This window comes from Gymnogyps californianus, chromosome 17 (assembly GCF_018139145.2).
Source record: "Gymnogyps californianus isolate 813 chromosome 17, ASM1813914v2, whole genome shotgun sequence".
Classification (NCBI taxonomy): domain Eukaryota; kingdom Metazoa; phylum Chordata; class Aves; order Accipitriformes; family Cathartidae; genus Gymnogyps; species Gymnogyps californianus.
In genome coordinates this window covers 1595292-1610095 of record NC_059487.1, presented here as the reverse complement: position 1 = coordinate 1610095, position 14804 = coordinate 1595292, and the positions used below count along the sequence as shown (strand labels likewise).

The 14804-nt window shown below is 51.8% G+C and overlaps 1 protein-coding gene and 1 pseudogene across 1 annotated transcript; both read right to left on the bottom strand.

Annotated features, from left to right (window-relative positions):
• Positions 1–3561: 3561 nt before the first annotated feature.
• LOC127023473 (centrosome-associated protein CEP250-like) overlaps positions 3562–14804 on the bottom strand; it is a 37618-nt pseudogene continuing 26375 nt past the window's right edge.
• Positions 13625–14286, bottom strand: LOC127023174 (centrosome-associated protein CEP250-like). The gene is made up of 2 exons (XM_050907155.1): positions 14214–14286; positions 13625–13932 (listed from the first exon to the last, which is right to left on the bottom strand). Exons 1-2 carry the CDS (start codon positions 14226–14228, stop codon positions 13630–13632), a joined length of 318 nt encoding a protein of 105 aa, XP_050763112.1. The 5' UTR covers positions 14229–14286; the 3' UTR covers positions 13625–13629.

The window sequence follows — 14804 nt, the reverse complement described above, 5'->3', positions numbered from 1 at the left end:
CTGGCAAAGGAGAGGAACGCCCCGACTCTGCCTTTTCACAGGCACCACCATCACGCAGCAGGTTCACAGCAAAACCCGTCTCTCACCTTGCTGACCTCTAGGAAACCATACACTTGGCAGCCCTCCTTCTTCTGCTCTTGCATTTTCTGGCTAAACCCTTCCCTCTTGCGCTGCTCTATGCTATCCGGGTTCTTGAAGGCCCAGCCTCGCCGCCTGTATGCTTCTCTGGCATCGCCACAAGTATTACAACACCTGCAAAAGCACGAGCACCATCTTACCATCTTTATCGCTAGAAAGAGAGGCTCCAGCTCAGGACTTGAATCCTTGGTGGATTCTTGTTCAACAAAGCAACAAAGCAAACATCAGGGACTGGACCTTGAAAGGTGGCCTAATGCTCCTGAAGGAGCTCGAGCTTCTTGAGGTACTTTTTGAGATTTTGGCATGAGGATGCAAGCTGTTTGCATGCAGTTCCTGGGTCTGAAGAGGGCTCTGCCTGTCCGTTTAGACAGTCAGATCACTCCCGGGCAAAGAAATTTGCTACAAAAACCACATCATTGTCCCACGGCTCTGAGCAGTTTGGAACTTCCCCATGTGAACAAAGCATCTGCCTGTTTCTATTCCTCCCCTCCTCTGTTTTTAGGGCAAGACTGTCAAAACGGGAGGGACGGTTAATGGCAAACTTTCTTCATTACTCTTCTACCTCTGGATAACACCTTGGTCACCACAAAAAACAGGTTTCTGTTTTCTGCAGCTTCCAAAGGCATACCAAAACCACAACAGTTCTCATCATTCTCTGAACACGTGCCCAGCATTTCATTGCACAGACCTTCACAGACATTTGGAAAAAAAAAGTGCATGCAACAGAACAGTATGAATTCAAGTGCTAAGAAGATACAAAAAGGTGTAAAGGTTACCGAACGTCCTCTGACTCCGCCCCACAACAGCTCTCGCAGCCATCAGCATCCAAAGAGTTTGGATCAAACACTTCTTCTTTCCCCAGCTCTAAGAGAAAAGAGGATTCAAAGTGATGAGACACGTCTAGAAACGCTATCTTGTACGCGTTTTGCTCTACACACAATGCACAATGTGTTCTACACATGAATGCAACGATTTTGTGTTGGAACTTGTGCATCCTGCACCCAAAGCCCACCTGAAATGGTATGCATAGAGCCTGCTGAGGTGTGAAATAACACCAATTAACAGAGTAGCATTCGTCATCTCAAGAACAGCCTCCAGAGAAAGAACCGGCTATCTGTAAGCCCTCCTGGAGCGTCCATCAGACGTTACTTGCACAAAGGCTTTGTTAGAATGTTGCCTCAAGCAGACCCAGTCAGTACACTGTGACGGATACTGGACCTGTTACACAAAATGGTAAATAGTTGTTGTCCCCAGACACTAAATTTGTAATGTCACAACCTGTGAATACAGAAAGGCTGCTCAGTGACACAGCAGTAAGAACACTATCACCACATTCCCATGACAACTGGAGAAACCCCCACAGGAGAAACCTACTGATTGTTCAGCTCTTGGCTTAGTTTAGCCTTTCAACTTCAACAACAGAAAAGTTAAATCCGAGTGATAACAACTCAACAAATTTCGTTTATGCTGATCCACAGAACTACACTGTCTCCCAGTAAAGGTAATAAGGAGCTCATGTTTTGGAAAAGTCAGGACAGTATTACTGTTAGACTGCAGCACTTTGCCAGAATCGTTTCTGGTTTGTATTGAAGTACAAGGATGAGTCCTAACATGCAAATACTGTAGAGGAGATGTTTATGGAGCCAAGGACCGCTTACTACAACTTCTAACTGATACATCAACTAAAATAGGTTTATCAGGTAGGCACACACACACAAAGTAAACGTAGTAAGGTGCAAGTTTAGGCTTAAGGGTCGAGTCACCAGTCAGCCAGGGAAAATACAGACTCTTTCAGCCAGGGGGATAGGAATGTGCCAGACTGGAAGAGCGCGTATGGCTGGGGCCAAGTGACGTACAGGGAACAAGATGCACACTGCAGCACCCTAAATGCGGGGCTTGGTTCGGTGTACAAGGAGGACTGTTTCCAGCTGCCACAGAAGCTGTTACGCTGAAATGTAATCCACTTCCCCCTGCAGCATCAGCACAGTTCCTTGTGATCCCTCTTCACAAAGGAGACTGCCAAGGTCTGTGGTCTCGGCCTGCTATCGAAGCACCTCGGCGCAGGGCGGCTCTCGGGGGAGGGCAGCCCGCTCCCGTCGTCAAGGCCACCGGCTGGGGGAAAGAAAAAACCCCAAACCCATCTGCGGCGGGTGAAGCTGCTGCGGGGGCAGCCCGGAGGGGGCGGCGGAGGAGGCGGCGGCTCGGCGGGGGTGCGCAGCCACGGCAGGCCGCCCCGGCCCGCAGGCCCCCCCGCCGCCGCTCCTCACCTCCTTGGGGAGGTAGTACTGCAGCTCCGAGAAGAAAAGCAGCACCACGATGAGCCCGCTGACAGCCGTCACTGCCGGGGAGACGAGAGCCGCCCTCAGCCCCGCCGATCGCGGCCGCACGCCCGCCTCGCCTCCGCCTCCCCTCAGCCGCCGCCTCCGCCGCGCCTCAGCCTCCCCTCAGCCGCCGCCTCAGCCTCCGCCTCCCCTCAGCCCGCACGCCGCCGCCTCCCGCCGCCCAGCGCCGGCCCGCAAGGCCCCCCCGGCCGGCCGCCGCCCCACGGCGAGGCCCGGGCCCGCCCGCCGGCCCCCGGCCGCCCTCACCCCGCCCGCTCACCCAGCGCGCCCCCGCACGTCTTGACCCGAAAGTCTTCCAGGGGCTTGGGGAAGGCATCGAACCGCTTCAGCCGCCACAGCGAGGCCATGGCGCCGCGCGGCCCGGAACCAAACCCGCCTGCCGGGGCCGGGCCGGCACCGCCCCCGGGCCCGCCCGGCAGCGCGGCCCGAAGCCGGCCGAGGGGGCTGGCGGGGAGGGGCTGGCGCTCCCGGTCGCCTCCGGGCCGGGAAGCTCCTCGCTGCCGCCTCGCCCTCCTCTGGCCCGCCCTGCCAACGGCCCCCGGGCCTCGGAAGGACGCCCGAGAGACGCGGACTGGGCCGAGATCGGTTAGCTGGAGAGGGCTCGACCCCGAGGCCAAGCTGCTGGCAGGGAGCGGCTTTCACTGGCTTTCGCGCCCTCCCCAGCCCATCCGCTGCCTCCCTCTTTGACAGGCCTGCAGTTGGTTACTAACGCCCTTCGGAGAACAGCCGGGCTGCCCCTCAGGCTGGCTGTCGCGGCGACAGAGCTGAGAGCAAAGCGGCTCGGCAGAGTACCGCCGCTTTTTGTGCTGAGGGAAGGAGGGAGGGAGGGAGGGAGGAGGGGATGAGGGAAGGAAAAATCCCACTCTCGTGCCCCACCTTCGATCCCTGGCGTGTACTCTTCCCCCTTCGCTTTGAGAACACCTCCATTTCCCCCTCTCCTCACAGGGAACGGCCATGAACTCAGGAGCTTCAATCCTACGACACCTCCCAATAGCTGACTTGCGCAAGTAAAAGAACAGCGTCACCTTTTCCTAAGCCACCAATTTACCCACCCCTTGCTTTTTCCTACTGAAAAAGTGCGGTCCTGCACAATTCCTTTTATTCAAAAAAACTTTAAAAACCACCGTCACCAGGAGATGCTTGCAAAGGCAAAGAGAACAAACGCAGCCCGTTTCCCACAGCAAAACGTAATGCATTCCTGGGAAGGGCACGAGACAGGAACCCCGTGATGCTGCAGCTGCTCCTCTACAGGAAAAGGCGGCTCAGAGAGGCTGAGCCAGCTTCCGAGTCTCTGCCTCCAGAACAGCAGCTTCGGGCTCCCTGACCACAGCTGCTAAGGAGCAAGACAGCTCTCGGTGAAGGTCTGACAGCTCCTGGCTGGTCTTTGCACAGCACTCAATGTAGTCCTGCTTGCATTTGCGTTCTTGCGCCAGCTGCGTCTGCAGAAGGGACACCTGAAAGAGGCGAAAGGCCGAGCTCAGACAAGCCCACGCTGTTAGGACCATCTGCAGCTCCACGGTTCCGGCTGTCAGGGAAGACGCACCCTCTAACTCCAGCCCTGACAAACGCTTTGTCCCACTTGGGGAATGGGCACTAACAGGTTCCCAGAGTCACCCTGAACTGACCTGAGACTATCAACAATTCGAGTCTCTTTCCGGCATACCGTTCACACGTACACCACCGAGACATTCCATGTATATGAAAGACAGAGGTTCCTACAGGATTTAGTAACCCAGCTCGTTTTTTTTCAAAGGAGAGATCTGGGCTACTGCCACCTCGGTTCCACACGCTTTGTCCTCGGCAGGAGCACCACTGGTTACACAAGGTACTGAAGAGCTGTTCTGTTATGATCTAGTTGCAAAACTTGACAGCTAGCACACGAAAAGGGCGAAAACGCTCATTCTTCCTCCCTTCAGAGCATTTCACAAATGAGCAGAGCAGAATTGGATGAACCAAGCCCAGGGGGGAAACGAGCCTTAAAGGACTGCGGAGGCCTTGAAACTCCTCCAACTCTCTTCTTTCCTGGCAACACGGGGTTGTGCCTGCTGGGCTTTTTGGGGGCAGAGACCCAGCTGCTCTCACCTCCTCCCAGGTTTGCAGTGCAGTGCGGCCACAGCAGCTCTGGCATGTTGCCCTCTGCCTGCTTTGGGGTGGAGGAGATGCCAGCACTGGGAGCAGCGCTCAGGGCTTTGCTGTTTTGGGGAGCACAGCTCAGGTCAGAGGTTCTCCTCTCTTTTCCAAGTGACGTGTGCTTCGCCGAGGGCTGTGCTCCCCACGGGAATGCCATCCCCAACCTCAGGCTAGGAACATGAAAATACTCTTTCTTGGCAAGCGAACTCAAATAACAGAAGCAGTTCCTAAAGGAGTTTTATGGCTTATGGAACCTGCTGCCTTGGAATTACACCACCAAGGTCTGTCAACATAAAGCCAAACCAGATAAAAAGGGCGACCCTGATCTGCCAGAGCAGACTAGATGTTGAAACTCAGGCAGCCAGCCCCGGCAGGGGAACGCGCAGTGATATGATGCAAGCTCCACTGGTAATTGAGCCAAGGGAAAACAGGAGGAGTCAACCAGGTGAGTGAGACTCAAGGGGAACAGCCTTAGAATACTCCCTCTTTTCCGGCGAGTTCCAGTTTTCTGCATTTCCTCCAATCCCTCTCCACCTTTAGGCAAGCCAGAGACTAGACCTAGGTGAATGATGGTGTTTGGCCACGGCCAACAGATGGGTCTGACTGGGTATTTCCACCGCCTGGTGTACTCGCTCCCTGACAGCCAAACAAGCCTCGGGCTGTAGCAGCGTGCAGAGTTGTGCCCATGAGTACAGCCCCAGCAGCTTGTGATGAGAGCTTTCCTCCTCCTCACCTGGTTCTGCAACTCAGCTAATCGACGACTGCAGCGCGTGTGAGACTCCTCCTGTGAAGAAAACGCAAGGATTTGGTTTTGGCCTCCAGTCTGGCCAGGGCCATGCTCTATATTCGACTGCCGTTAGGTCTATACCGGGGGCTGCTGCCACCGGGATTTGCCGTTGTTCCTCTGTATGGCCAGAGCCTCCTCCCACCAAGTAAGAGTCTGTTCTCACCTGTCGAGAAGCAGGCACCTTGTGCTGGTCGGAGAGGAAGATCCGCATGCATCTGGCAGCGACCGACCACTACAGTATCTCTTCAGTCTCCTCCGTTCACGTTCCACCTGCACGTTGGATAGGAGAAAGGGTCACAGAAACCTGCCACCAAACAAGGAGCAAAAGGACCTCTGGAGATCACGGCAAGGAGGTGTCTGCTCAGAGACCGTTAAGTGCACCAGAGAACGCTGGGGGCCAAAAGCACTCCAAGTAGACTACGGAAGAGAAAGAGCGAGAGGAAGCAGATCCTGACACAAGAGTGTCCAGTGTGTGCGTATGGGGCCACTGGGGCAAGAAGGGTGGTACCGGAGTGAATGTGCATTTGTGAAGGCAGTGGGGTGCCAGGAGAGAGAGAAAATACAGACGTGTGTGTCCACAGGGGGAGGTGGGAGAGGGAAGGAAACAAGCAGAGGACTCCGGAGCGCTGTCTGTGGAAAGGGGTTGTGTTCCAGAGGACCGTGAGGCTTTGCAGAGGCAGTGAAAGCCTGGTTTACCTGCTCAAGAGTCCTCCTGAGCTCAGCATTGAGTTGCTTCAGCTCAGTCTTCTCAAGTTCCAGCCTTGCAACTGCTCGCTGCAGATGTTCCAGCCGCTGCGACAGGAGTCTCTTCTCCGAGAGCCACGAGAGCTGCTCCCCTTCTGCAGTAGCCTGCTGGGCATACAGAGAGGAGATTGTGTGAGCTGGTGCCCCAGAAAGGTTAGAAGGGCCACAATCAACAAGTCAGGGAGAGTACATCCTGAATGCGCAATGAAGCCTTTAACCTGATCAGGCAGCCGTACGAACTCCGTTAGTTTTAATACACCGGAAAAGCTGTACCTCAGAAATCTAAATCTCTGAAAGCATCCTCTAAGCACCATCAGGGCTGCTCTTCAGCCATCGCTACAAAATTGTACTTAGTTTGGTCAACTGTGCCCTGTCCTTTCCATGCCAAATCCTAACCACGACACGTTGGCTAAGCTTGCCTAGACAGGAGAGAACCAATTACCCGTCCCCAGCTTTTGGACCAGAGTGAATTTTAACAGCAAGCGCTGTAGTACTTTCAGTGGTTCTGGGCTTGACAGAAAACGTTCTAGCAGGTGAATGGCCTCTGGCCAGAGCTCTACAGACAGGCAAGCCTGCTGGCTGCAATCATGGTTTCTTCCATGGCCAAGCAGGTCATGGATTATGGGAATATACATTCCCATATCTTTATGGGAAACAGCTTTAGAACCCTTTATAGACATTTTGGTTGACTGATGATCAGTCACAGTGCCTACCTGATGATGAAACCGGTCCGTGTCCCCCTCTGAAACCATACTCTGCAGGACGGCTACTTCTTCCCTCAACGTGCCATTGGCCATTTCACTCTTGGTAAGGGCGAGAGTCAGTGCTTGTGCCTTCTCTTTCCATTCCATTTCCCCGCTTTCAGTCTGCTTCAAAATAGCAATCGCACGCTCCAATTCTTCCCCCTTTGCCTTCCGCTCATCTTCCAGTTGTTGGGTTAGCTCCTTCTGCCTTTGCAAGAGACGGTCTCTCTCCTGGAGAACTCTCTTCTTCTCTGCTTCCTCTTCCTCCCATTTTCGGAGTTTCTGGATTTGTTTCTGTAGGGTCTCCCCTCCATCCTTCCATCGCAAAGCCGATGTTATTTGTTTCAGGAGTTCACTCTGCCTCCTAAGCTCTTGTTCTCTCCCTGCCAGAGTCTTCTCTAAATACCCGACTCTGTCTCTCTGGTACTTGATCTCTTCATCCCTCTTTGTCAGCGTCTGCTGAACGTGCCGGAGATCTTCCCGAAGAGCTCTTCTTTCCTCGTCTAACTCTTCTTGCTCACCTTGAGCCTTGGTCTCTTGTTCCCTCTCGTGCAAGGCTGCTTCTAGGAGCTTCTCTTGCTCTCTGTGATGTCTAACCTCTTCATTCTTCTTGGTTAGCCTGAGCTGGAGATTCTGCAAGGTCTTCAGGGATCTGATCTCCTGGTCTCTCTCTTCCAGGTCTTTGCTCATTTTGCTGGCAGCAATCCTTTGTTCTTCTTGCTGCTTCTCCAGCTCCTGTATCTGTTCTTGCTGGGATTCTATCTTCTGGTTTTTCTCTCTTACGTCCTTAATAACCTGATCCAGAGCAGTTTTGTGCATTTCTTTCTGCTCTTCCAGCACTCTCATCTGTTCCTGGTACACCTTCATTTCTCCCTCCCTCTCTGACAGGATGGCAGTCACATGAGTGAGATTCTCCTGCAAAGCTTTTCCCTGTGCTGCCTCTTTCTGGAGCACCTGGATTTTCTCCCGCTGCATTTCCAGTTCCTCATTTTTAATTTTTAGGAGAGACACTGTGGTGTGGAGTTCTTGTTCAAGGGAGTGATGCCTATCTGTTGCTGTAGTCGCTCGGGTCTCAGAGGCTGTGACCGACTCCTGAAGAAGTTTTATCTCCCATACCAGTTCTTCTTTAAGTGCTTGCAGTCTGTCCCGTTCCTGCTGCAAAACAGGGAGGAAAAGATTCAGTAATTCCGTCTGTGTATGTTTGCTTTTCGTACTCGACTGGAACTCCTGCTCCAGTGGCAGCCAAGTGCTGCCCCCCCTCTCCCTGCCTCTCGGGATGTTGCAGACCTTTCCCGCGCCACCCTTTAGGCTGCGTCTTTCCCAGCTGACTCAGCCAGTCCCACCTTCCTTTCTGCCCTTCTCTGAACCTCTTCTAGCTCTAGTGTGTTCTTTTGGGGAGGAGCTCCCAGAACTGCAGCCAAGATTTAAAGCCCAGACTAAGCATGATTTAGGCAGTGGCATGATGCTGTTCTCTCTGCTAGGGAGGAAGGGAAGAGAGAACCCCCCCAACATTTGATTTCCCTTTTTTGGGGGTGCTGGGGTCTTTTCTGGACCTCTCCTGTCTAGAGTTTTCAGGGTACCATCCTCTAGAACCCCACTGTGCCCTCTGGAAGGAGTAATGGTCAGATCACAGTCTCTCATTCAGTGTTTGAAATCAGGACTAGTTTTCCCCTTGCTGGCACACATATTTAGCCGAATCAGCACTTTGGTTTCTCAAATGTCTGTATTTATTCCCCGCTGTCTGCTCTCAGATGGGCAACGTTGAACAGCTCTCCATTATTAGCAAACTTTGTCTTCTCACCCCTTTTTCCAGATCCAGATATTTAGAAATCTAAATATGGATTTGGACACAAATAATTGCCCAAGCTATGCAATGTAAATAGAGACAAGTTTGAAAATTACTTTGACTAAAGCTTCAAGGGCAGAAATCTTCAGAAGTGAGGAAAATAAACACCCTGAATCATCACGGAGTTTTCTATGACTACGGCATCTTCCCTTACTTATTCAGAACAATGCAATTGGAAAGGTTAAACCAAAAAACAACCACTCTGTATCTTCTCAGATTTGGACTGAACCTGTACGAGACCACCCAAAATCAGCTCTCCACTGGAAGAAGTTGCTCCTTAGAATTATTAGCAGAAGGCCAAAAAACATGTAAGAAATGGCCCTTCACGGCATCTGCCAGCCTCACCAGGACATCCTTTCTTTGCTTCTCAGTGCTCTCGAGTTTCCTTTCCAAAGACGCCACCTCTTGATGTAGAGTCACAGCCTCCTTCTTTAGAGGCTCTTCAGAGGCTGCTAGCTGAGATGTCAACTCTTCCACCTCAAGTAAAACATAAACAAAGCAGTCAAAGACTACAGCTTGTCACTGTCAGCCATAGTATATACTGTGAGGAAAGGGAAAGAAGTTGTTGAAATTCCACCCTAGCACGAGAGTACCAGATTCACAGTGGATACAGCCGACTTGTTTAAAAATCTCAGTGGGTCACCATGGTCATCTGAAAAACCACCTTAAAAACCAAGGCTAGCAGTAACAAGACCAGCAGAAATCCATGCTGATGATTGCTGGCAAACAGGCAAAAGCACTAGGCCATCTGTCCAGGGCGGCAGCTGAGATTCAGCTGGCCTGTAAGTCTCCTTCAGAGCAGCTGAGATGGAGACCACAGTATGGTGGCAGTCCGAGGGATCACCCCATCAGCCTGCTGCTCTGCCACGGAAAGGCACGAAGTGGAGAGACGGCCTGTTTGATGACTGGAGTAGCTATTGCTGTTGCAGTCACCTGCTTTTGTAGAGCATCCCGCTGCTGAAGGAGGATATTCATTTCCTCTTTGACGGTTTGGATTTCTCCCTTGTGCCTCTTCTCCACTGCCTCGGTCTTGCTCTGAGTTTCCTGCAGCTCTGCTTGCAGCTCTGCCGTGATGTTCTGTAAACACAAATGGAGAGCAGGCTACTGGGACCTGCCATCAGGCCAGCTTTCTCCTCTTTCTGTCTCAAAATCACATTCATTCAGCCACTTCTTTCTGCTTTGCTACCCAGCTCTGCTTCCACTGTAACCCTGCCTTCCTGTTGCGGATCTCTGGAGCTTCCCAGGCTCTGTGCTTTCAGTGCCTGCAGTAGTCCTTGCCTCCTCAGTCCCAGGACTTATGTTTTATGTCCTGGGTACTGCCCTTCACTCTGTTACCTGCACGGTAGCAACTTCCTGCTTCACATCAAACAGCTTCTTCTCGTGCTCCTTTTCTGTCTCTGCCTTCTCCTTTTCCCATTGCTCCAGCATCTCCTGGACCTCTGAATGGTGCCCTTCCCGCTCGCTTGCCTGATGAGGGCAGGAAAAGACTTCAAGATAAAGTCCCAGCCAAGCTCCTCAAAACAAAGGGGAAGCTTCATCCCTCCCACAACCCCTCACCAGCACAGCGCACCACAGTGGCTTTGTGCCCTCCATCAACCACATCCTATCGAGGAACTTAAAAGGAGGGTCAGCAGGTGGAAGAAAAGGAGACGTCACCTTCCCCTCTCTGATGCCTGCCTGTTTCCCAACACCTCTCGCCTCGGGATTTCTCTCTGTTCTCAGAGTCTCTGTTTTCAAAGCTCAACTCCATTCTCATCAAGGAACAGATGCTGAGGGACTGCAGGGTGAGCAAGAGGCCAGTACCCCGATGCCCTAGTCACAAGACAGGCCACGAACTGAAGTACCAGGGACAAGGGCCCTGTTCCATACGCTTCTAGCCCAAAGCTAATGCCTCTGTCAACCGCGGAAGGACAGACAGAAAGGAACAAAGTTCCCGTGCCTGCAGCTGGCAGGAATGTCAGGAGTCCGCTTCACGGTAGACAGGAGTCCGGTAAGCTCCTGCCCCTTTGCTGCCATGCTTTGGGTGGGGACCACCCAACCTTCTGCTGAACTCGTCTTAGGCCCACCCTGAATCTGGGGCTGCAGTTACTGTCCCAGCAGAGTCCTGTGGGTGTTCACGTGCCTTCAAGTAGGAGCCATTGGCTCTGCTGCCTGGCCTAGCAACGTGTGGCCTATGACAGATGACTGCTGCCATTTCACACGCTCAGGCTATTCTTCTTCTCAAGCCAGCCCACAAACCTTGCTCAAAGAATTCAAAAGCGTATCGTTTCCTACCAGGTCTTGCAGGAGCTTGTTTATTTCCACTTCATGATCAGCTTGCCGGAGTCTGAGGGTGTTGTCACACTGCCGTTCTGTCTGCAAGAGCCGTTCTGCCATGTTTTCCCGTTCCTGCCTCATCAGAGTCCTCTCCGCTTCCAGCTCACACTGAAGGCACTTCACTTCCCCTGCAAACACGACAAATGGCAAGATTCAGTGCCTGCCCAAACAGTGGTTCTGACTTTACTGACCTTAAGCCATTTGAATTTCAGTGTAGGAGGGATCTGTCTCCAGCTCCTTCACTCCTCAGAAGCACTGCAGACAGAGAGCTATTTTTATACCATCTCCCTAGGCAGGGGGAGCACCAGAAACAAAGCAATGAGCCTTTCACCTTGGATCACCTCCTTGGCCTGCGTGACGGTGTGAAGTTGGACTTCAAGCTGACTCCTGGCGATCTCCAGCTGAGATAAGCGCTGCTGAGCCTCAAACAGGCTGGATTCCAGGGTCTCCTTCGCCGACCTGCAAGTTACAAATACGGAGAGAAAGGAGTTTCTTGCTCCAGACACCCACAGGGAGTTACTCCAGTAAGAACACTAAACAATGTCCTGCCTAGGGTCTCCTCCCCGCCTTTACCTGGCCTCTGCCAGCTGCTCTGAAAGGCCTTGTCTGTCCGCTCCACGGCTGCCAGTCGCACCTCTAGGGCAGCCTTCTCGTGCACCAGCAATTCCTTCTCCTTGCACACCTTGGCCAGCGCATGCCTTGGCGAGAGGACTCCTGGCGCAGCTGCTCCAGACCACTGCTAGCCGACTCTTGCTGGCGGTAAACCTGGAAGCGGGACAAAACACAGTTGGAGTCCTTTCTCTGGAGTCCTGGGCAGAGCCGGCCAGTGCCGCTTCTGAATCAGCTGGAGGAGAAGAGCTCCTGACGTTGGGCTGCAAGGTTAAGAGCATCTGCTGTATACCGCACTCATACCTGGGCTGCCAAAAGGCACTGGCACTGTTCACTTGGAAGTGATGTGTAAGGCCCTCCTGGGTTGCCTGGGACCAGACAGCTCCCTCCGGGCAAACGTACATACCCCACACTACCCGTTCTCATGCAAAAATACCGCATCTTCCAGAACTGCCACCTTGCAAACTACGATTCTATCCGAATCTATGCCAGTGACGGACAACTTCAGCAAAGGTTGAGCAAAAGCAACTTTGCTCGCTGAAGAAAGTGAAATACACGTGGTTTCTCCTTCTAGGAAAAAACCCCAACCCATCAAAGCGTCACCTACTGCAGTGTGTAAAGCAGTTGGATGCAATGAGGTGATGCTTGGCAGGGCAACGGCCCCTGGGCGAGCAGTGTCATTTAGTGATTTCGGAATGTCTGGCTGATGTGGCCAAAGAGATGGCAGACTCTGTTTGTACAGTAGTTCACGTCAACCATACCGTTTACGCGTCTTGCGCAAAGAAGTTGTCTAATATACCTCGCTGGTATTCAAGCTCGAAGACGAACCCTGATTTTTTAGCTTTTTTCTTCGGTCTAACACCTCTGCTCTGTATTTGCCAAACATAGCACGGACTCCAAAACTAAGACTGTCCTAACAGAGAACAGAACCATCAGAAACAACCAATTCTCCTCTCAAAGTTATCCCCTAATACCCAGGATTGCACATTATGGAACTGACATTTGAACGATGACAAACTCCCTAGTCTCCCCCAGTGACACGATTCTCCCAAGCTCTTTTTCCCGGGTCCTGAAATCAGTTAGTCCAGAGAAAACAGTCCTGTGCCATCCCCTATTTCTCATCTTCTTCCTCAAAGCCTAAAGAGGCTTCCAGCAATTCAAAGCTGCGTGTGTTGTCTTAAAATACAATTTCAACAATTTCAAAGGTTGTCATTCCCATTCTGGCAGGACGGGACAGCAGACATTGACTTGCAGCTTTGTCCCGCTCTCTAGGCTCGAACAAATGCAGCTTGAAAGCTGCAGACTTCACAACAAGAAGCATAAATAGAAACAGGCAGCCCCGGGGCTTTTTGCCTCAGAAAAGGGTGAAGAGCTATGCCGTTTGCTTCTTTTGCCACACGTGAGAGTAGTAGTCTTACTCAGCTTCATGGACACAATCATCTCCCTGCAGCTTCTCAAAAGCCAAAAAGAGGCCAGCACAGGCCAGGGGGATTAAAGTAACCTGTAGAAGCAGAGACAACTCCGAGAATGCAGAACTTCTCTGCAAGCCAGCAACACGCTTCCAAAAGGAAGTAAACAAAGCCTTCCGACCTCCAGCACTACCAAGCGTCTCCTTCACAAAAACCCGCAGAAGCCAACAGATACAGCTTCACTGAGCCAAGCAGCCCGAGAAGCCCACCCAGAAAGCACCCGCTTTTTTGGCTCACCTGACTGAGCTTCTCTTGGGTTTCTGCCTTCTCCTCTGCCAGTCTCCTCAGCTCTACCTGCAGCCCCTCCTGGTGCTCCTCTGCCTTCTTCAGCAGCTGCTCCAGGTGGGCTTTCTCTGCGCTGAGCTCTTCATTTGTTTCGTTCACACACGGTCAGCTTCTCCTGCCAGAGATCTTTGCTCTCTCCACCTCGTCCACTTGGCCTGACAGAGCTTCATTCTCTTGCTCCAGCTACACTCACAGAAGCACAGAGGAAAATAAGATACAGTCAGATTGACTCTGTAGGAGGTTTGGCTTGGACAGAAAAAGGAACAACATTTCCATATTCAGACAGTCCTACTGTCGGAAGGCAAGGAGTCTGAAAAGAAGCAGCAGCAGCAGCTGGAGACGAACCCTTGGCAAGATCTTTGGCAGCTCTGCTCACCTGCAGCACAAGTTTGCTCAGTTGCACTTTATCCAGCGCAAGGGCTTCATTCATACTGCTCATCTTCGCTGTTGCAACACGTAGATCAGCTGCTTCAGCACTCAGCTTATTCTGAGCCCCTGTCAACTCTGCTACTGCCTGCTCTGCCTGGAGAGACAAAAGAACAACATGAGAACAAAGACAGGAAAATCCCTGACTTGAAGCAGCCACTCCAGATCCCCTTTTGTGTCTCTGACACACTCCCAGTTCCGTGTTCCCAATAAGCACGCGGGCACTAACTACACCAAAGAGCCTGTGTGGTCTCATCACCGTTTTCCAAGAAGGAGAACAACATTGTCCCTGTCTACTGCCAGAGACAGCATCGGTGCTGGTCTTGCTATCACAACTGCCTCTCCCACAAGTGCTGCCTCGGAATAAGGTGACCATACCTTTTCCAGTGCCATGGTAAGCTGATGTTTCTCTTGCTTCAGCAGATCCCTCTGAAGGTGCGATTCCTCCAGTCTCTCTTGCGTCTACCAACTCACTCTGTAATAATGCATGTTTTCCTTCAAGTGCAGCTAAGTCCTTCAGTCTACGAGAGGGCAAGACAACAAGTTTTTAATGTAAAACATTCTCATTTCCAAAACCAAGAGTACATACTATGTCCCAGATATGGCAGTTTGAATGATTTCCAACAGCTTTCTATTTACACTAAAGAATGCTGGAATTGCATGACTAGAGCTGCATCACTCTTTGTCATGTGGGTAAACATCACTGAGAAAGTAAAACAAGCTTCCAGAAATCGCAGAACACTTCCAAGAAGTTCTCTCAACAGCCCTGCCCATATTCTCTCTCTCCTTTTTGATAATTGGATTTTCCAAAGTTCTTCTTTGGTAAGAACAGAATTTTTAAGTCCGGACTAATATTCCCACAATTACTCTTGCCTTCAGCAGTTGAAACGATTGAAAGAGCCTACAATCTATTTGGGGAGGAGATGTGTATGAATTTCCAATCCAATTATCATAGGATCACAGGATTAT